Genomic DNA, 22,340 nt, shown 5'->3' with positions numbered 1-22,340 from the left:
GGCATGAGGGAGCCTGGTGGGCTGCCGTCTATGTGGTCGCACAGAGTCGGACATGACTGAAGCGACTTAGCAGCAGCAGCAGTCTTTCAGACTTTTGTTTGCCTAAGTACATATGTATAAATATTTTTGTTTTACAAAATTAGGACTGTAAAGTATATGTACTATTTCATGGCCTATTTTATTCACTAAAAATAGATCATGAGTATTTTCATATGGCAATAAGGACTGGTGTAGTCAATTTTCAGTGGTTGTAGGACATTTCAATCTATGGTTGCATCATAGTTGATTTAACTAATCCCCTATTGTTGGGACATTCCCCCACCCCATAATATTTAATAAATGGAATTGTTGGGTTAAAGTTTATGAACATTTTTAAGGCTTTTGATACATATTAAATAATTATTTGCCCCTCTCTCCAAGTGTCTACTAGTTTACATTCTGTCTAAAAGTATTTGAGAGTACCTGTTTTTCTACATCTACAATGGACTACCTGGGATTTTAGTTTCATTCTATCCAGATTGTACATACCCCTTTACAGTAAAACTTGGTCCTTAAATTGAATACAAGATTACAGCAGAGGACTTGTGCAGTGAGAGATGTCATGTATAAATAAAGGGAGGCAAGAAGACTGCATTATTCTTTAGACGAGAATAAAGTTTCACATAGGTCTGTTATAAATAAGAGTGACTGAAGATCACCATAAAATCTTACCTATGTTAATTAAGCAGCTTTCTAATTGGAATCTTGGCTTATAAACTAAACTTGGCTTATAAATCAAATTAGCAGAGAGGTAGAGAGGAAAAGAATACTTGGGGGCATTCCTGCCTTAGAAAAGCAGATGTGCTCGCTTCTGGTATAAGATCTATCAACTACAAATTGGCACTTACCAAGAGCATTGCCAGTGACTGAACAACAGAGGCGTGTGCCATCTGCCTGTGCGGAGACTGAACCCCATGCTGCTGTAGCTGATGACCTTCAACAACCCCCGAGGGAGTTCAGGGTGGAGGGGGGCACTCTGTGCTCCAGGGAATCTGGTGGCACAGGTCTTTAGATAGTTGGATGTTTTTAGGAATAGATTTTATGATCTCAATCTCCTCATACCTAGAGAAGCCCTAAATCCCTTCATGGTGACATCAGACCCTCATGACTAACAAAAAGCCTTTTGTAAAATGAGTGCTTCATGGTATTGAACTCCCCCTTCACCAAAACCTTATATATTTCTTTCTCCCACTGCTGCTTTGGAGCAGTCTCTTAGAGCTATCTGAGATGCTGCCTCTTGGGCTGCAGTCCTCATTTTGCCCCAAATAAAACTTAACTCACAACTCTAAAGTTGTAAATCTTTTTTTTGTCGACAGATCTCATATACTATAGTTTAAAAAGGTATGGTAGATCACAATGAGACCATTTTACACCCATTATCCAGGATGGCTAAAATAAAAACAATAGCAAAGGATGTGGAGAAGCTGGAACCCTCATATATTGCTGGTGGCACAGCCACTCTGGAAAGTAGTGTGGCAGTTTCTCAGTAAATTAAACATAAAGTTGCCATATGGCCTAGCAATTCCACTCCTTCAGATAGGTCCTCTGTTTTCCCAAATGCTGCCCTCTGGTCATGAGTAGGTGAGGATCTGTTTAGCCAAAATAAGCAGGCTGCTTCAGAACTTCCCATGGGGAAAACTGAAATCTGATTCTTCTCCTTTCTTCAGTCAGTCTCTAGGTTGAGAACTCCAAGCAGTAAGAGACACAAGATAATAATGGCAAAGATGGAGCCTTTCTGAGAGCCTTCTCCTCTGCTAAATGCCATTTTGAAGGGAAAAAAGAAGTCAAATGGATATTTCCAGTCCATTCTGGGTTGGCCTCTTGGAGGCTCTGGCTTCTGGGTAATGTCCACAAAGGTCACCACAGTTTTCAAAGGTACTTCTGTTTCAGGCTGGGAATCCTGCAGGAAGAATGCCCATGACAGGTCAGTGCTTGGCACCCATTCAAATAGCCCTCCAATTTGAATGTTATTATTACTTCCCTGAATAAAGACCCAAAACAAACTGCTATGCAGTTCTCTTTCTGAGACACAGGAAATTACTTACTTAGCAACAGTTGCACCACAATTATGAACACTTACACCTACCAAAAGACTAACTCCAGCTTCCCCTGGCTGGGGAGCTGGCCTGATAACAGAGAAGCCACTGCTTCTGTTACATGTTTAGCAGCTCTACCTTATCATGTCCCAAACAGCTCCAGGCTCTGAAACAGTACACGTGTACTAGTGCATGCAGTAGTAGCAATTTTCTTCCTTCTTCAGTTGTAGAAAGAAACATGAAACTTCATGGAAAAGGTAAAGAGCTTCAGCAATGTAGATTTTTTTTAAAAAAAATCAAGATTCACAGAATCTCAGAGTTAGAAAGGATCCTCCTAATCAATTCAAGTCAAATGAAAACGATGCTCCCAGGAAAAGGGACCTTGTCAAGCTGACTCAAGTATCTAATCTAGCAGGTGTAGCTTTGGGTAGATATGGTTGCAGCCTGATGACTGGAATCATGTTTATCTAAACTGAATTCATTCCCTTTGTTCCAACTCTGTTCACCAGGCAGACTTTTGATTATAATTTGACAGTAAGTAACTATCTTGTTTCTGTCTTCACTCTGATGCCACATATTATCTCAGCTTTGGCCTTTGGCAACAGTAAATGTCAGGTTCTAGGAACATAATTTTGCTTGGTATAACCCTTCTATAGATATTTTTAAAATGAATGTGGGGCCAGTGCTGTGATAATTTTGCATGTCATACTAACTCTTTGGACTTTTTTTTTTAAAACAGTGACATTCATGCAGGGCTTGGTATACAATTAATGTAACTTCTGTGGCTTCCCAGAATGTAACTTGGTGGCTCAGAGGTTAAAGTGTCTGCCTGCAATTCAGGAGACCTGGGTTCGATCCCTGGGTCGGGAAGATCACCTGGAGAAGGAAATGGCAACCCACTCCAGTATTCTTGCCTGGAGAATCCCGTGGACAGAGGAGCCTGAAGGGCTACAGTCCACGGGGTCTCAAAGAGTCGGACGCGACTGAGCTACTTCACTTTCACTTTCTGTGGCTCTGAAAGCCCCCACATGCATTCTAAGTACAGCCAGCTTAGGCTGAAGATGCCAAGGGTTTCCTGATTCCAGCCACTGAAGACTGGCTGAGACTAACCAGATTTAAAAAAACGGGGAGGAGTTTATTACTGAAAGTGAAAGAGAGACTGGAAAATTTAAACCAGAGAAATTCTGGATTTCAGGATATATAGAAAGGACAGAGTGAAGTAAGGAACCAAAAATAGGGAAATTACTCTGCATAATGAAATACCTTGCCCCAGTCTGGCTTCAAAATGCTAAGAGATGCTCTTATCCACATACCCTTTAGTTGGGAGCCAGCAGGGTTGTTTTTTTTTTTTTTCTTGAGAAAAGTAGCATTCCCAACAAAAAGACAAAAAGACAAAAAGATACTGATATCTGGCAGTCCTATAATCTTGTAAAGGCCCAATTAGTACAAAAACATAAATAGCAGAGTATCATGTAAATAAACTGTATTTACTTAATGAGTTTGTTGTGAGAATTCAATACTTATTTAAAAAATACTTACAAAAAATATTACCAGTGCCTGTCATATAGTAAATGTTCAATAAATGTTTTTCAATTATTATTATCATACAAGAAGATGTAAGTCTACACAATGTTTTGCTTAAATTCTTCTTTATTTTGTAGTTTGTTCTTGGGAACATTCCAAACATGCTCCTATTTTACTTTTTGTAGTGAGAGGAATTTAAAGTGTTTCCAAAGCTACATTTATACAATGAAAAGTCATTTTGACAGTTCAGTTCAAACTTCAGAGAGCCTTCACTTCAAGGTGTAGAAACATAAATACCTACCAGCCTAAACAGATAACCTAAATGAGAGAAGTGGGGCACGTAAGGGTGGGTAGCTGCAGGCTGTGTGAAGGAAGTATTTTATTAGTGGCAATCACATTCAGTATGACTTCCCTGATAGCTCAGTTGGTAAAGAATCTACCCGCAGTGCAGGAGCCCCTGGTTCAATTCCTGGGTTAGGAAGATCACTGGAGAAGGGATAGGTTACCCACTCCAATATTCTTGCTTCCCTTGTGGCTCAGCTGGTAAAGCATCTACCTGCAATGTGGGAGACCTGGGTTCGATCCCTGGGTTGGGAAGATCTCCAGGAGAAGGGAAAGGCTACCCTCTCCAGTATTCTGGCCTGGAGAATTCCATGGACTGTAGAGTCCATGGTGTTGCAAAGAATCAGACACGACTGAGTGACCTTCACTTTCACCATGTGGTGGCAGATTTTATGCCATGAAGGAGTGTAGGATCTCTTATCACCAGATTTTCAAGACAAGTCAGAGATCTGGATGTCAAGGTAAAATTTCTTGATTTTTAAATGCTGACACAAATTTAAAAAAACAAAATGCTTTGCAGATCAAACAAAACAAGTCTACAGGCTAAACAGGCTACAGGCTGCTTGTCTGCTACTCAGCTTTAGTTTTATGCCATCATTCAGACACACTGAGCTGACTGACACAGCCTAGGTGAGACCACTGTCAACTACAAACTTTAAAAGGATGGCCCGTGGGGTAAGGAGAAGAACTGCAGAAGATACACCTTCAGCAAAATATCTCCTTAATTAGCTCTTCCTCTGATTACTTTAGACACTTTGGAACATGTATACTAGTTTTCTTTGAATAGGCTCTTGCTATGATGAGAAAAATTTGCACAGAAAGTCCTGAGAGACAGGCCTGTGCAGATAAAGCAAAGTGATTTAAAATTAAGGACAAATAATCAGTATAAACACATAAAGAAAAAATGAGTGCTTATGTGACTTCAGGAGAAAATTTCCATTCAAGACTGTAGTAAAAAAATTTCAATACAGATGATAAAACTGTCTATTATAGAATTATTTGCATTTGCTATTGGAAGGACTGAAACTCCAATACTTTGGCCACCTCATGCGAAGAGTTGACTCATTGGAAAAGACCCTGATGCTGAGAGGGATTGGGGGCAGGAGGAGAAGGGGACGACAGAGGATGAGATGGCTGGATTCGATCCACATGAGTCTGGGTGAACTCCGGGAGTTGGTGATGGACAGGGAGGCCTGGCGTGCTGCGATTCATGGAGTCGCAAAGAGTCAGACATGACTGAGCGACTGAACTGAACTGAACTTTCTCTGATATGACACTATTGATTCCTAACTCCTTTTATTTTTACAAGGGCATAGTATCATCTTTCATGGAAGCAAGCTTCTCGAGTGAACATTTTTGTATAATCAAAATTACCTTTGCAAATCATTTAAATCACACTAAGTAAAGCCACATGATTTGGCATATCCCAAATCACCCCTCAATAAATTCAGCAGGGTTAAATTTTGCTCCATCACTGGCAATAGAAATTGTGTCTTCAGTTATGCACAAATGAAGCACCACTGAAATTCTCAGCTGTCAACCACTTAGGACAGTTAGATGTGAAAGACTGTAAGTGTGGTTTTGTAGAGGGGACAGACTAACCTGAAAAGCTAACCTCTATTAAATACTAGAAAAATACAGTGATTAAAAATACCTGGAAAAGACAGAGGCACTGGGTAATGTCAAGGCCTAAGAAAACCAGAGATTCAAGAAAATAAAAAGAACAATCCTGTAGGTGTATTCCCAAACTACACAGGTATTCATGAATAAAGATACAGTTCATAAATATAAAACAATAGATTCAGTGCCATATCTGTAACAGGTTAAATGAATCTTACAGAAAGAGTTCTGTTTTATTCAGTAAGCCAACACAGAAAGAATGGAATGTTCCCATTAACACAGTTTCTGATAACGAGTTTTAACACATTTATAGGCATAAAGAGCTAAGGTGCTCAACTGTGTAAGGGAAGAGCTAAAGGTATTTTACTTCTGACTTAAATGTAGTCTCTAGTTTCTCTTCTGGGAGGTAAAATCAATGACTTACAGGTAACAATTTCAATTAGTTTTAATTTCCATTAAAAAATAATAATCTGGTATACCAGTTCATACATGAAGTTCACCAGGACCTAATCATTTTATTTTTGAACTTCCCTTAGCTGTAGGCAGTTGCTAAACTGTCCTAAGGCACATCGTAAACAGCAGGTATATGTTTACTACATATTAAAATTATTTATTTTAATGGAGTACAATCAGCCAAGAATTGATGATTACAAACTAGCCACAGTAGTAACTTTAACAGCAACCAACAGGCTGGAGACTAACAAATGTGTGACTGTCACTGAATATATAGAAAGAATATCTTTTCTGTGGTTGAATCAAGCAGTATATAGTAACTATAGTATGATAATTTAAAACAAAGTAACCTATACTGTGGTCATGAAATTTAAAAAAAACAGGGGGCAAAAATATAGATTGTATTTACCATGAAAACATGTTAATTTCAGTAACCAGGCAGGGAGGATCTACTTGAAAGTTAATTGTTCCAGCTCATTCTGACCAAACATTAGATTTTGGCTGATAGCATAAATTGACTCTCAGGAAGTTAAAAAATTAACTGGTCATCAAATGACTGATATAATAATCTAGGCTTTGCAAGGCTTACCTGTATGGACTGGAATTGGTATAGAAATCGGGCTCCTGACACATGAGCTTGTGGGTTGGACTGGAGGCCTATATATGCCCACAGTATCTGGATCTCCAGGGAAACTGGTACGACACAGCAGGAAGTACAGTGCATAGCCTGCAGGAGAGTAAAGAAGCATTTGATGTAATTGCTCATGGTTGCCTATAGTTATTAATATTTATCATGCATTAAGTAGCTGTTGTTTCTTAAACATTACACAATAACAGAGAAGACAGTGTGGCTTAGGGAAAGGACACAAAAGTTCATAAGAGGTCATGTTATTGTTCAGTTCAGTTGTTCAGTCATGTCTGACTCTTTGCGACATCATGGACTATAGCTCACCAGGCCTCCCTGTCCATCACCATCTCCTGGAGCTTGCTCAAATTCATGTCCATCAAGTCAATAATACCATCCAACCATCTCATCCTCTGTTGTCCCCTTCTCCTCCCACCTTCAATCTTTCCCAGTATCAGGGTCTTTTCCAATGAGTCAGTTCTTTGCATCAGGTGGCCAAAGTATTGGTGTTTCAGCTTCAGCATCAGTCCTTCCAATGAATATTCAGGACTGATTTCCTTTAGGATGGACTGGTTGGATCTCCTTGAGTCCAAGGGACTCTCAAGAGTCCTCTCCAACACCACAGTTCAAAAGCATCAATTCTTCGGCACTCAGGTTCTTTATGGCCCAAGTCTCATATCCATACATGACTACCATGGAAAAACCATAGCTTTGACTAGACAGACCTTTGTTGATAAAGTAATGTCTCTGCTTTTTAATATGCTGATTAGGTTGGTCATGGCTTTTCTTCCAAGGAGCAAGTGTCTTTTAATTTCATGGCTGCAGTCACCATCTGCAGTGATTTTGGAGCCCAAAAAATAGTCTATCACTGTTGCCATTGTTTCCTCATCTATTTACCATGAAGTGATGGGACCAGATACCACGATCTTAGTTTTTTGAATGTTGAGTTTTAAGTCAGCTTTTTCACTCTCCTCTTTCACTTTCATCAAGAACCTCTTTAGTTCCTCTTCACTTTCTGCCAAAAGGGTGGTGTCACCTGCATATCCAAGGTTATTATTGTCCATGATCTTAAAAAAGATAATATTCTAAAATGGAAATACTAAAATAGAAAATAAAATGGAAATACTAACATAGAGATAAATAAAACACAAATAAGCCTATGTACAGTAGTTATAAGAAGTGCTCAGTGAGTGGTGGAGTCACTATTGTGGAATGCCAGAAGCAGCAGCCATTGCCGGTTGAGGATGGCTTTACAGAACCGGGATGAGTAATACGTGATGGAGGAAATGGTGTCTAAAGGAAAATTTAGGTAGAGAGATGGCACATAAAATGGTACGCAACTAGAATAGCACATGCCATGAAGGGGCAGTTACTGATTAAGTACAGTTGTTATGTCTCCTACGTGCCAGGCATGTGTGAGGCACTGGCCCTGGGCAGACCACTTGACTGAAGCAATGGATCTGAACGCAGGAACAGTGGAAAGATTAAGGAAGGATGTTTCAGGGTTACATTATGAAGCCCAACTAAGCAGTCTGACTCCAGGACAATTAATTCTAAGATGCAGGAAGGACTGGTGGAAGTGAGGACATAAATCAGGAAGTTAACTTAGCAAAACCAATCATCCTCAAATATGCCTTGTTTTTCTAACATAACACTTTTTATTTATAGTAAGACTTAGACATAGGCAATAACACGTCTAAACTAGGAAGAGGGGAAGAGTCTGTGTTTATGTTCAATTTATTCAGGAACTGTCAAACTCTTTTCAAATTGGCTCTACTATTTTGTAGTCCCACCAGCAATGTCTGAGGGTTCCAATTTCTCCACATTGCTGCCAACTCTTGTTATTATCCATTTTTAAAATTATAGCCATCCCAGTGGGTATGAATTGGTATGTCTTTGTGGTTTTGCATTCCCTTAATGGCTAATGATGTTGACTAATGACCTTTTCATGTGTTTTTTCCAAATATTTTAGAACACTTTTCCTTTCATTTATTCTATCTATATTAGGAAAATTTTTCCATGTTATCAAATATTCTACAAAAATGTGATTTAAAAATGTAAATAGTAGGTTTAAGAACCATAGAGTAAATTCCGCTATAATCTCAGTCCTGTTCACTAACCATTTCTTAATACTCAGCTATGTATCACCCCAAACCATGCTCCCTAGGTATGGCCTTATGAGGTTTAAGAAAACTTAATTTGACTACAGTTGTCCAAGGGCTGCATCAAGTACATGCATCTACTTATCCCCCAAGTCTCACTAAAAGGAAAGAAGTATACAAGGCATAAAGTCATAATAGTGCTGAGAAAGGGAAAGGGGGCACTTTAAAAATAAAATCTAAGAGGAAAGGCCTTCCAAGTCTGAACCAAAATTCAAAAGTTGAAAAAAAAGACTGATAAATCTCACAATATAAAAATCAACTTCTGTGTGGCATAAAAACCATAAACAAAGTCATAAGACAAATGACAAACTGGGAAATAATATCTATAAATCACATAACAGAAAAGAGACAATTTCTCACATACTCAAAGATCTTCTACAAGTCATAAGGCTAGTAATTCAATAAAAATGGCTAGTAATAAAAAGATATTAATAAATCATAGTGAAGAAAATAAGAATTATTCAAGTGTATGTCAAGATACTCAACCTTACTCAGAGTAGGAGAAAAAGAAAACTACAATGGGATATTAATTTTCACTTATCAGATAAGCAAAGCTTAAAAGCTTGATAACCCAGTATTGAGGGTATGGGTAACAAGCCATCCCATAGATGGATAGTGGGGCTGTAAATAGGTACAACCTGTATGGGAAATAAATTTGCAATATATATTAAAAATGTAAATGCATATACCTTTGGATCTAGCAATTCTACTTCTAAGATTTTTCATATAGGCTTACTTTCACATGTACAAAATTGTGCCTGAACCAGGTTATAAAATGCCACACTGTATATAATAGCAAAAGGCTGAAAACAACCTGAATGTTCTGCCTAAATAATTTATGGTTTATCCATATAATGGAATAAAATGCAACTATACCATGCAAAGGATGAGGAAGCTTATTATATACTGATATGGAATAAACTCTCAAGATCAAGTGAAAAAAGCAAAGTGCAGAGCAGTATTTATGATCTTACATCATTTGGATTAAAAAAAAAAAGATGAGTATTTTCTTGTGTAAGCATGTAATATCTCTGGAAGGAAAGAAAGTAATAACTCTGCCTCTGTGGAAGGGAAGAGCTATCTTGAGAAAGAGTTTTATTTTTGTACTTTTGGAATTTTGAGCCAAGCATATGTATTACTTACACAAGAAATAAAAAGCTTAAGTGAAAGGAAATAAAATTAAAGATACAGTTGATTAAAGCCAGGAGGGAAAGTGAAAGTACAGTCCATGGAATTCTCCAGGCTAGAGGGGGCAAAAGAGGAAGTAGATTTCTTTCTTTTGCTCTGACACACAGATTTCGCTATTTTACTTAGACTGGAATCAAGAGGTACACCGGCCGAGCGCTGATGTGGCCACCGGAAAGAATAAAAACAGAAAAGAGCTGAATGAGATTTCGTCAGGGGTAGTGGATATTGAGGCTTTTATTTTTCATTAATACTATTCTCTAGACCTTCTACCTTGAGATTTTTCTCTAAGTAAGGAAAGTTTTACACACACACACACACACACACACAGACACACACACAGACACACACACAGACACACAGACACACACAGACACACAGACACACAGACACACACAGACACAGACACACACAGACACACACAGACACACACACACACAGACACACAGACACACACACACACAGACACACAGACACACACACACACAGACACACAGACACACACACACACACAGACACACACACAGACACACACACAGACACACACACAGACACACAGACACACAGACACACACACACACAGACACACACACAGACACACAGACACACACACAGACACACACACACAGACACACACACAGACACACACACACAGACACACACACAGACACACACACACAGACACACACAGACACACACACACAGACACACACACAGACACACACACACACACACACACACACACAGACACACACACACACACACAGACACACACACACACACACACACACACACACACACACACACACACACACACACACACACACACACACACACACACACACACACACACACACACACACACACACACACACCCTGACCTGACCTGAAATGATGACTTCAGATGGCCATGATTTCTTACAGTCTTTCTTTTAGGACAACCACATTATCTTTCTTCTGTGGCAACCAAACCAACTATGGAAACAGGTCTGGTTTTAATCTTAATAAATAAAGGAGGAAAGTAAGCTTTTGTCAGAATGTGTATTTCTTTCCTTACTGAAACATTGTAGTTCCTGCTGAGGATCTCGGTCCACTCTCCCTTCTGGGCTGGGTCAGCATTTCCAAAGATGGCAATGTGCTCTGGTCTGAGACTTCCATGAAGAGCCTGATAAATCTCCTGCTGCAAGTGGCTGCAGTCCACCCTTTTCAGCCTAAAATCAAACACCTCGGAGTCTGGAGTCCAGTGCTAACATCATAATGTAATTCATTCAAACATTAGAAATAATACCAAAAAATAAACTATGGGAAATAATCCTTCATAGGTATATAAGACTCAAAAAAAAAAAAAAAAAACCTCTTAGCAACATTAATATTATTTAAAGACTATTCCTAACATTCTCTGAACTCTAATTCAAAATATAAAAGTTGCCACATCACATATTCCCTACAGGTAGAGACAAATTTGCTAGAAATGATGTGGAAGCAAAGAATTACCTGAGCTTGCATCCAGATATTGCATTCACTCCAAATTGTACTTCGTGTCTCTTAACAGAGCAAGTGCCATCACCCTGGCTCTGTAAGAGGGTCATCTGAGGTGGAAAGGGATGGTCAAGATCATAAAAGAAAAAGTAGGCTGATTGGAAAATGTATGCTTCTTAATATTTGCTTAACACTTTGGTACTTTACTAATATCATGATATTATTCAAGTAACATTTTTGTTTCCCTCTGGCAGTGAAAACATGGGGAATTATTGTTTTTCCAAAAATGACCATATACCTTAAATATATCATTAAACACAATTCAGTCAGGATCCTCACCTTCAGCCAGTCTAATATAAGTTCTAAAGCCTTTGATAGCATCTGCGTTTGAGAACATAATATATTAATAGTTCAGTAAAGGAAGTCCTTGGGGCTTCCCTGGTGGCTCAGTGGTAAAGAATCTGCCTGCCAATGCAGGAGACATGGGTTTGATCCCTGGGTCAGAAAGATCCCCTGGAGAAGAAAATGGCAACCCACTCAAGTATTCTTGCCTGGAAAATCCCATGGACAGAGGAGCTTAGCGGGCTATAGTCCATGGGGTCTCAAGAATCAGATACAGCAAGTAAACAACAAAGGAAATCCTCAATACCTAAAAAATGGAGGAATCACAGAATTGGAGAAAGGTCAGTAACTAAAGCTTTTCTCATTAGGCTGTAGTAGGCCACCCAGATACCCAAAAAGGATACTGAGTGTCTTATATCACCAGTTAGAACCAGGAGTGGCTTTCCGACAATATAGCCAGGATTCCCACTTCTAGACCCAGTAAGAGAAGCAGCTGTGCTCTGCTGGAAAGCCTGCAGAAAGAGTGAAGGAAAGTCAGAATGAAGAAAGATGCTCACTCACTTTTCCGGTGTGGCCTCATACTCTTCCTTAAGGCAATGCTGCAGGTTAGCTGCACTGAACAATCTCGCCTCCTTCCAAAGTGTAGCATTTTGCAAAAATTGCTCCTCCAGCATCTTTTACTTTTTTTAATTCACTAAAATAAATCCTTATTCACATCCATCTGAACACTCCTTCTACCAAGGATTGCAACTAAAGATCTATCAAAGATCTCTCAATCCTGTTTGTCAAAATTACAATTAACTCAGGGCTATGTTCAGTGTAGCTAGAATCAGAGGAGTTTAAATGTAATTTAGAACTATATTTTAATTAACTATATTTGTTCCACAGATGAACTCTGAGTGACATGGGATTTAGTGAATCACTTGAGGGTAGAGTTGAGAAGAAACTGGATTCTGCTATGTTCACAAGGAAAGAAAGTAGAAGAAAGTCAAAAGGTGGTGATCAAGACTAGAAACTTAAGCACGACATGAATAAAATGCCAAATGCCCAGAAACATGAAAAAAGCTAGTTAAAGAATTTGTGTGGGATTTTAGCTGAGTTTATGATTCAAAATGACTATTTAAAAAGTGTTTGGATTTGTGAGTAAAGTCCTGCTTTGCTGGGGGAATATGCTAATGAATAAACATTGCTGAATCCTTATCACTCGAAGTTAAATTATAGAATATTAAATTTTGAGACTTCAGTTGACAGACTGAACTAGGCCTTCATATTCTTATTCTATCTTACGTGTATTACAGAAGCAGGGGAACTATTCCTAACCCAATACTTCTTTCTTCTTGGTCCTCTATAAGAGAAGAACCCTAACCCTGAAGTGAATGATGAAATCTTGCTGTAATGAAGTGCCTGGCTCAACAGTCAGGTTCGTTTGTCCAAAACTGACAGAGACTTTCTGGATTCCAAAAGTCCCATTGGTCTCTATTTCATAGATGACCTGAAATACAAAAGTAAAATCAATTAATTAAAAATATTTTGTGGGTCAATTATGTTTAGGACAGATTTCTTGTCTTTAAGGGTTTTCCTGTAACTGAATAAGGGAACAGAATGGTGACTATAGTTAACAATACTGCATTGTGTATTTGCAAGCTGCTAAGATGGCAGATTTTAAAAGTCTTCATCACAAGAAAAAAATTGTAACTATGTGTGGTGATGAATGCTAATTTATCGTGGTAATTGTTTCACAGTATATACACGTATCAAATCATTATGCTGTATACCTAAAACTGATATAATTTATATATCAATTTTATCTAAATTAAAAAAATAACCGGATGAGGGAGACTAAAAGTGTTATCTTAAAAATGCCACATACAAATATTATGAAAAGATAAAAGTTGACTTCATATTGTATCTACACATGAAAAAAGAAATTGAATAGAGCTCTTTGAAAGAGTTCATGGGAGAGGTGAATTTATGGTAAGAATTGAAAGGGAAGAAACATAAATTTTGATTGCATGCAGAGAAAGTGAGTAGGAGCACAGGCAGAAGTGAACATGGAACGGAAATCTGGTTACTTCGCTTTCACCATGTCTGAGGATAAGTTAAGACAGTAGCTGGAGATGAAAGTCATAAAAAGGTAAAGGTAACCTTAGATTTCTGAGCACAGGTTTTAAAATGATGCTTTCCAATAATTCTTACTTTTGTTTGTTGATTAGAAGAGAGAGGAAAAGAAGTTGACGAGTCTATTTCAGACTTTCAGATGATACTGATTTTGTCAACAAAACAAACTGTGGTCAGTAAAAACTGGAACAGACTGCACATGGGCAAAGAAAGAAGAATGATAAAGAATCTTAATATTCTGGACATGAAATGACAGAGGACAGTAACAATGGAAACGACTGAAATACGTTGGGCTCAGTTTTTGACATGTTAAGTTTCAGATAATGCACACAAATTCACGTGGGGTTGGTCTGGTACTTAATGGAAGATGAAGCACCTCGGTAATGCTGATCAACATACATTAGTCCAGAATCTGACGTCAGCGTCCCTACCTGGGAAACAACATTCTGACAAGTGTTTCCGGCCAACACAGGAGAGCCAGCCTGTGAGACAGGTGTTACAGGTACCTGGAACTGGAAAGGGAAAGAGGCAGAAGAAAGCATTTCCTCTTCTAGCTTATGTATTATGCTGAAATGAGTATTTTTCCTTTTTTGACAATCACCTTCCTTTCTCCTTCCGTTGCCAGTCTACCACTTCAGGTCAAAAGTCACTGTTATTCAACACTTTCCAAAACTATTTTTGGGAACATTACTAGTATTAGATATAAAACAAAGGCTCCTTGGTCAAATAAGTTTTAGAAATACTATATCTAACACATCCCTCTTAGAGATTGAGAAGGCTTTCTAGTATATTAAAAACTTTAAGAACTACATCCTAAATATAAGGTTTAAATTTATTTAACCCAAAGTTTCTCAAACTTAGCTAATACCTTATGAACTCTTACTTCATATGATACTTATTAACACACAGATACTGTTTCAGACTCATTCTTGAACACTTAATACATCACATATAATTCTCTTTTACCATTACAATCTAGAGTGAAACTGCCTCAGATGCAAAGGAATCAAATATTCTCTTTTTCTTTTTCCTGATAAAAAGCATCATACCTCCATGTTCTGTAGATCACTCATACCTCTGGGAACCTAGTATAAGAGAACAGCAAGGACATGAGTGTGTGTATATCTTACATAAAATCTCCAGGAGCTTGTGGTTTCACATTTGTGGGAGAAAAAAAAAAATCAACTTTTTTTTCCTACCTGATTCTTCCTTACACTCAAATGCCAGGAGTAGACTGAGGGGAGGCTAGATGGACTACGATGCCCACCTCCTCTGAGCAGAGGTCTAACAAACAGCAAAAGCAGGACGTTTTGGTGAAACAGTGATGTCCCCCTCTCCTACCTCCCCTAGTGAATTCCATTAGCTGGGAGGGTGAGAATCTTTCATCCTGGCTACCTAACCCTAATTCTTTCATCTTTCTTCAGATAATAGGGCTTCTTGGCCTTCTGCCTTTTATGTAGCTCAGGCATTCTGACTTCCAGTTCAGTGCTTTCCCAACAACCCGAAAGTGGGAAGCATGGTGACTTTTAAGTCCACAGTGGTGACAGTGGGGAAAGAAGGGATACCCACCTTCAAGACTGTGAAGTTATAGTAAGAGGCAGCGTCGAGGGCAGGATCCGAGGTACAGCTATCTGCCAGATTCTTGAAGAAACGAGCACAGGTTGTACTTTTACTCTCCAGGAAACCTTAGAATTAAGGTAGTGGTAAATAACAAAGCCTATTTTTAAGTTTAACAAAAAGGGTAGCACTGGTGTTCTGGACTCACCTGCAGGATTGCTCTTAGCACAGAGCCCCCCAGCTCCGACTCCTGCAGGCTGCCGCAGTAAGCTTATTACGGACCACTTGGGGAAGTAAGTCACAATGGGGTCGCCAGCCTAAACAAAGGAGAGCAGAAATTTATTCACAGTGAGATTGGACTGAACTCCACCAGAAAAGAATAAGAAACAAAAGTTAACTCAGTTAAAGTGGACAATACTTCCCTCCAAGAGAGCTGACAATGGCTTACCTAGGTAATGGCTAGGTAAAGGTCATGGCTTACCTTAACTTTGAAGTGGGCACCTCTAAGATACTAGGTCAGTTGTCAGTATGAGGAGAAAAACCAACCAAACAACCCCTCCCCTTCCCCAGGCTCACCCTGTAGAAAGGTGGTGGAGATTGGGTTTGGGATGTTGAAGTGAATGATTCACCTCCAAACTCTGTAGCCAGGGCCTGGAAGTTGGTTGCATTGACCTTTTGGAGCTTCTGGAGATAGTTTAATCTTGCTAAAATATTTTTTAAAAGAAAGGTGGGTTAGATAAAAGAAAATCGTTCATTTTTATGTAACTGGAATACCAAGAAACTAATCTTTAAAAATATTTTTATTCAGGCATAAGATATGCACAGTAAAGTATGCAAGTGCACTAATCTTAAGCATAAACTCAAGAATTTTTAAACATTTATACACTTTTTTTATTACCACTCAGATTAAGTTATAGATTTTCCCCAGAAGTTTCCCAATCAATGTGCCATCTTCAGAGACAATAATGATTTTGATTTCTATTACCTTATAGTTTATTTATAATCTGTTAATTGAATTACTCTTTAAGTATTAAGATCTGAGACAAGAATATGACCAATGAGTGCCAGTCAGTTCCAAGTCTCTGATGTCAGGAATATGAGGGTTAGCAATCTGTGATGAAAATAGGAGTCTCGGTAATGTGCGCATCTGTCCCATTCTAGGTGAGTCTCTAGAACCACAAAATGGTACTGTCTCCACAGGAATATGGCAGAGTTGGAGACAATATCTGACTTGTCCTCTCCAAGTCTTCCGGTTTCCTCTAAACTTCAGCTGACTAGTCCTCATAATAAAGTTTCCATCTTTCAAATATATGGATTTGTCATCTTTTATTCTTTTCACATTATAATTTCTACATTCAAGATTTTTCAAGTACCCACCCAAAGGTTATTTTGGTAACAATTGTATAATTTATATTATAGCAATATATAAATCTTTCCAAACTCCTGCAGCCATCTTCTTATGGCACTTCAGAACCAGGAAAGAGATGCAGATAAAGGCCTCTGACATTGTCCCCTGCCCAGAGTGTGGCTTGTGATAAACAACACTCTGCTTTACCATCCAAGTTTTCTCCTAACTTGAAAAAAGAATGTAGCATACAATGGCCCATACTAGTTTCTTTCATTCTTCAGAATTATGGTCATCTGCAGATGACACCACCCTTATGGCAGAAAGTGAAGAGGAACTAAAAAGCCTCTTGCTGAAAGTGAAAAAGGAGAGTGAAAAAGTTGGCTTAAAGCTCAACATTCAGAAAAACGAAGATCATGGCATCCGGTCCCATCACTTCATGGCAAATAGATGGGGAAACAGTGGAAACAGTGTCAGACTTTATTTTTGGGGGCTCCAAAATCACTGCAGATGGTGACTGCAGCCATGAAATTAAAAGACACTCCTTGGAAGGAAAGTTATGACCAACCTAGATAGCATATTGAAAAGCAGAGACATTACTTTGCCAACAAAGGTCCGTCTAGTCAAGGCTATGGTTTTTCCAGTGGTCATGTATGGATGTGAGAGTTGGACCGTGAAGAAGGCTGAGAGCCGAAGAATTGATGCTTTTGAACTGTGGTGTTGAAGAAGACTCTTGAGAGTCCCTTGGACTGCACGGAGATCCAACCAGTCCATTCTGAAGGAGATCAACCCTGGGATTTCTTTGGAGGGAATGATGCTGAAGCTGAAACTCCAGTACTTTGGCCACCTCATGCGAAGAGTTGACTCATCGGAAAAGACTCTGATGCTGGGAGGGATTGGGGGCAGGACAAGAAGGGGACAACAGAGGATGAGATGGCTGGATGGCATCACTGACTCAATGGATATGAGTCTGAGTGAACTCCAGGAGTTGGTGATGGACAGGGAGGCCTGGCGTGCTGTGATTCATGGGGTCACAAAGAGTCAGACACGACTGAGCAACTGAACTGAACTGAACAGATTCAAAAGGAAATCAAGATCTGCATCCCCAAAAGCTAATGAAGATGCCAATATTACATAAGCCTGACCTTTATCCTCTGTGATCATAAGGTCCTAATCATTTGACTTTTCAGCTTTCTAATGGAACAGGAAATGAAGAAAACTCTCAATTGTGGGGCCTTTCACACTACTCACTTTCTGTGTATCTCCTAGGTCTGTGTTACTTAAAGTCCGGTACACAGACTAGCAGCCCCAGCAGAACCTGGAAGAGTGTCAGAAATTCAGAATCTTAAGACACACTCCAGACCTACTGAATCAGAACGTGCGTGTTAGCAAAGAGATCTCCCAGGTGATGTGTGTGCATATTAGAGATCAAAAAATCGTTGCTCTGTAACAGGTGATGCTAAAGTTCCTGGTCTGTAGACTACCATCTTCCATCTCTGATCTGAAATCTTCACATTTTGAAGCTTCCAGAAGCTGTTTAATATACTATTTCTTTCAGAACTCATACCCTGAAAACCACATGGAAGAAATACTTACCTCACTTAAAAAAAAAAAAAATGTAGTTATATCTATCTTTACAAATGAAAGAAGAAAAGTTAGAGTTAAGCTAAAAAAGAAGTTGAAATAGAAAATATCCATCTGGACATTTTTTCATGGCTTAACTGAGTAAGAGAAAGTTAACCTTTTGTCTCTCACTTCACTGCAGGGATATTGGAGGTAGTGATGGTAAGCAGGAATCATGCACGTAAGGAGCATGCGTAAGGATAGAAATAGAATTTTTGCCTAAAATTTCCAACATTATATATGGAATATTATACATAACAGGGCTTAAAGGTATTTAGACTTAGATTGACACAATTTCAGGTGTGGAAGGAGGCTAGAGGTCCTGTGGCCCAATCCCATTAGGAAATTCGGATCCTGACAGGTAAATGAGTTGCAAAAGGCCACAAAGCCATCTGGCAGAGCCAGGAGTAGATCAGAGATCTTCTGATTCCTGGTCTAGGGTTTTCCCCACTTGGTCAATGTTGTACAGTCTCTGACTAATAATGTCTGTTACTGATGGTCATTATCAGCAAATATTAAGCACTGTGGACAAATTCATGGTCCATCCTTTCTATGTGCTGACAATTTACCTGGGGAGACACAACATTCATATAAAATGACAGCAATGGAAAGTATTCTATATGTCCTAAGGGACTGGCTCTCAGGTGGTGGTGGGGAAAGAAAGTACAGAAACATTGGTCTGGAAACTGTGCAATATAGCATGGAATGCAGGAGGGGATTAAAAGCAGGAAGCACCAGTTTGGATATTATTGTGATATCCCTGGAGTGTTTTCACAAGGCTGGAAGTAAAACGTAATAGGAAATTTGGGAAGTATGGTGTAGCTGCAGCCTTATTTTATACCTTAATTTTTTTGGTCGCATCTCAAGACAGGCAGGATCTTAATTTTCTCACCAGGGAATGAATCTGGGTCCCTGCATTGGAAGCACAGACTTTTTACCACTGGACCACCAGGGAAGTCCTGCAAACTTATTTTAAAATGGACCATTTGCCTTGCTCCCTTTATCTTCTCACAACCTGAATGGCAGCAAGGCTCCTGATAACTGCTTCCAAATTCAAGTCCCCCAAATCCCAAACTAGTTGTTTTAGGAAACAAATACAGTTTTGCAGTTTATTTTCTAACAGTCAGATGAAACCAGGATAAGCTGACTTCAGAGTATGAGGGACATTTAAGTCTTTTATGTGAGAACATTATTTTTCTTCTTAGACAATAAATTTTAAAAATATATATCAGATGTATATCTTTAGAAATGTTATCATTATCACTAGCAAATTTCTAAGTCTATTTAAAAACTTTAATACCAACCACTTTTCATGTTTATTACACTCTGCAGTTGCTGAGCACTTTCACATTTAGGATTAGTGATATTTCTCATTTTCCTGCTGAAGAAATAAGCCTGGAAATGCTAAGGGATTTGCCCAAGTGTGCATGTGTGCTAAGTTGCTTCAGTCATGTCCAACTCTTCGTGACCCTATGGACTGTAGCCCTCCAGGCTCCTCTGTCCGTGGGATTCTCTGGGCAAGAACACTGCAGTGGGTTGCCATGCCCTCCTCCAGAGGATCTTCCTGACCCAGGGATCAAACCTGGGTCTCTTGCAGCTCCTGTATCACAGGCAGATTCTTTATTGCTCAGCCACCAGGAAAGCCCACCAAGTCTGTGCAGCAGTAAGTAGATGGAGGGCTGAGACCAAAGTCGAATGTTCTTTCCCCTGTGCTGTTGCCTCATGAAATAAAAACAAGGTTGATATAGACTCATCTGTCAAAGACATTCATCCAAATATTAATTGTTGCCTCCTATGTCAGGCACTGGGAATTCAGTGAGTGTCTTCATAGAGGTTGTAGCAAGTCAGGGATATAGTTGATCTGTAATTATCTGAGCTAAGAGGGTGGACAGAAATTAAAGTTCTCTATGGGTTTTCTGATCCACAGCCAGTAGGGCAAAAGAGATTGCCAATGTTCACCAATAAGAGAAAAAAGAGAGGGTGGGGGGACAGGTAGAGGATAGGGAGGATGATAGACATCCAAGGGGGGGGGGGAGGGGAGGTTTAAAAAACAAAGAAAAGGAAAAAAGTCAGAAACTAAGCTAACTCTCAAAAAATGTCAGGCAATACAAAGCCAACACATTTCTACTCACAATTGTTCACATGGACACAAAACTGCTTAATTCCATTTGAATCCATGAAAACTCTCGAAGGAAATGGGGAATTACTCCTGAAGATAAGAGAGTTGTCTACACACACCCAACTTGCAGACCTATCAGGAAACCGGAGGAAGAACAGGTACATTTAGAAGGAAGATTGTATCCAAAAAAGGGTGCCCCACCGCTGTCAGATGCCAAAAAGAGGACTCATTGGGCAGCCACGGGACAACACGAAGGTTCTGTTCTATTGGGCAGCCCTGCTTTAGAGCATCAGAAGAGGGACAGCGCTCCTGGGAAAAACCAAGGGAGTTCCATTCCTTGGAGTGGACGTGGGGGTGGGAGGCAGGAAGGCAAAACTCTTCCTACGTCCAAATATTACTTAATCCCCTTTAGGATTCAACCTGAACATCGCAGCTCACCTCACGCTGCCTGGAAGGCAGAAGGAGAAAACTGTCCTCGGATGGAGAAGATAGCAGTCACTGTCGCAGCAGCAATTTATATCGCAGGCACCGGGAGTCAAGTCACAGACACAGATCGGTAGGACTATGAGCGCACAACATAAAACACAGTGAGTGCGGTGAGGATCCCTAAACTCTTCCAAGGCTCTTTCGACAGCCCCACTCCTTACTTTATGGGAATTCACTTGGATCTAAGTCGGTAGTTTCCATCCCCCCATCCTCTCCCCTCACCTGGGAAGAGGTCCGCGGTCTTATTCCCCGGTGTCGAAGAGGTCACGACAGTAGGACCCACCGTAGAGATCCCAGGCACCTCCGAGGATTGAAGGGTCCCGCCCTGCGTCCTTGGCCCCAGGTCCGAATGGGTGGGCACTGCCCTAGACGGAGACGGAGAGGGCTGAGAGAGGACCCTCTCGGGGACCATCAGGAAGAACACCTGCAGTAGAGAGAGCTGCAAGCCAAACATGGGGCAATACAGATCACCCCCACCCGGCCCCAAAGGGTTTGAGGTAGGTTTCGGCGGTCGCTAGACGCGTCGCTAGAACGTGTGTGGAAGGAGTCGCATGGCGTCTAACGTCATCCGTATGCGCCTACCCATTGGCTCATGGCGATGGCCGGGAGCTCTTCAGCCAATGGAAGCCGGCGCTGTTACAAATCCTCAGCATCTTTCAGTCGGTGCCCTCCTCCTGCGACCAGGCTCTGCTAGGTCTCCGTCGCTTGGCAACCGACCGACGTGCAAAGGCGTCCTTGCCTCTTCTCTCCGCTGAGTGGCAGTAGGAGTTCAGCCAAATGCCCCGTGCAGCTCTGACTTCCCTCCAAGAGGGCCGAGTCCTTCCTTGATAGAGGGAACCCTAGAGGCTGCAACTAGAATTTCATCTTTTTCACTCCGGATTCTAACGCTGAGAATCCTTTTCTAAAGGATATTCTCAAGGAAGAAGGTACACTGAAGGTCACATACCTTAAAAAAAAAAAAAGTCTCATCTAACTGTAATATTTTGGCGAAAAACATTAGAAAGATTCAGCTCCTTCAGTTTTAACATTGAGAACATTTTCTTTAAATTTAAAAAATAGCCAACGGACAGATAAGACTTTTTTTTTGCTGTTATTATAAATCGCAACTTTTTTTTTTTTTTGATTGCGCCGTGGCTTGAGGTTCTCCGACCAAGGATGGAACCCAGGCCTATTTGATAGTCAAGGCCCACTGGACTGTCAAGAAATTCCCTAAATTGCCGCTTTTTGTAGCCCTCTTTAGAAAATTTTGTTTCTTTCCCAGGAGTGCTGTGCCTCTTCTGACTCC

At 40.0% G+C, this 22,340-nt stretch overlaps 1 protein-coding gene across 2 annotated transcripts; it reads right to left on the bottom strand.

The window, feature by feature from the left end:
- TCTN3 (tectonic family member 3) lies at positions 1,326–21,612 on the bottom strand. 2 transcript variants are annotated; one of them, XM_005698262.3, is made up of 14 exons: positions 21,278–21,509; positions 21,008–21,131; positions 20,583–20,701; positions 16,059–16,186; positions 15,691–15,799; positions 15,495–15,610; positions 14,975–15,010; positions 14,357–14,437; positions 13,174–13,299; positions 12,212–12,319; positions 11,481–11,575; positions 11,044–11,197; positions 6,604–6,741; positions 1,326–1,939 (listed from the first exon to the last, which is right to left on the bottom strand). In XM_005698262.3, the coding sequence occupies exons 1-14, from the start codon at positions 21,507–21,509 to the stop codon at positions 1,703–1,705; spliced, it is 1,803 nt and encodes a 600-aa protein (XP_005698319.2). In that variant the 3' UTR covers positions 1,326–1,702. The 2 variants fall into 2 exon arrangements, with proteins under 2 accessions (XP_005698319.2, XP_013830613.2); XM_013975159.2 differs by lacking the exon at positions 14,975–15,010 and having other exon boundaries at positions 21,278–21,612.

Source organism: Capra hircus, chromosome 26 (assembly GCF_001704415.2).
Source record: "Capra hircus breed San Clemente chromosome 26, ASM170441v1, whole genome shotgun sequence".
Classification (NCBI taxonomy): domain Eukaryota; kingdom Metazoa; phylum Chordata; class Mammalia; order Artiodactyla; family Bovidae; genus Capra; species Capra hircus.
Note: the sequence above shows the minus strand (reverse complement) of the source record. Positions and strands in the feature narration are given on the sequence as shown.

Excerpts from the sequence above, each read along its gene's own strand:
- TCTN3 (XM_005698262.3), bottom strand. The coding sequence starts at position 21,509 with ATGTTTGGCTTGCAGCTCTCTCTACTGCAGGTGTTCTTCCTGATGGTC. Across the intron at positions 21,132-21,277 it reads GACCGCGGACCTCTTCCCAG|TCCTACCGATCTGTGTCTGT; the intron begins GTGAGGGGAGAG and ends GTGCGCTCATAG. Across the intron at positions 20,702-21,007 it reads TGCCTTCCAGGCAGCGTGAG|GTCTGCAAGTTGGGTGTGTG; the intron begins GTGAGCTGCGAT and ends GTTTCCTGATAG.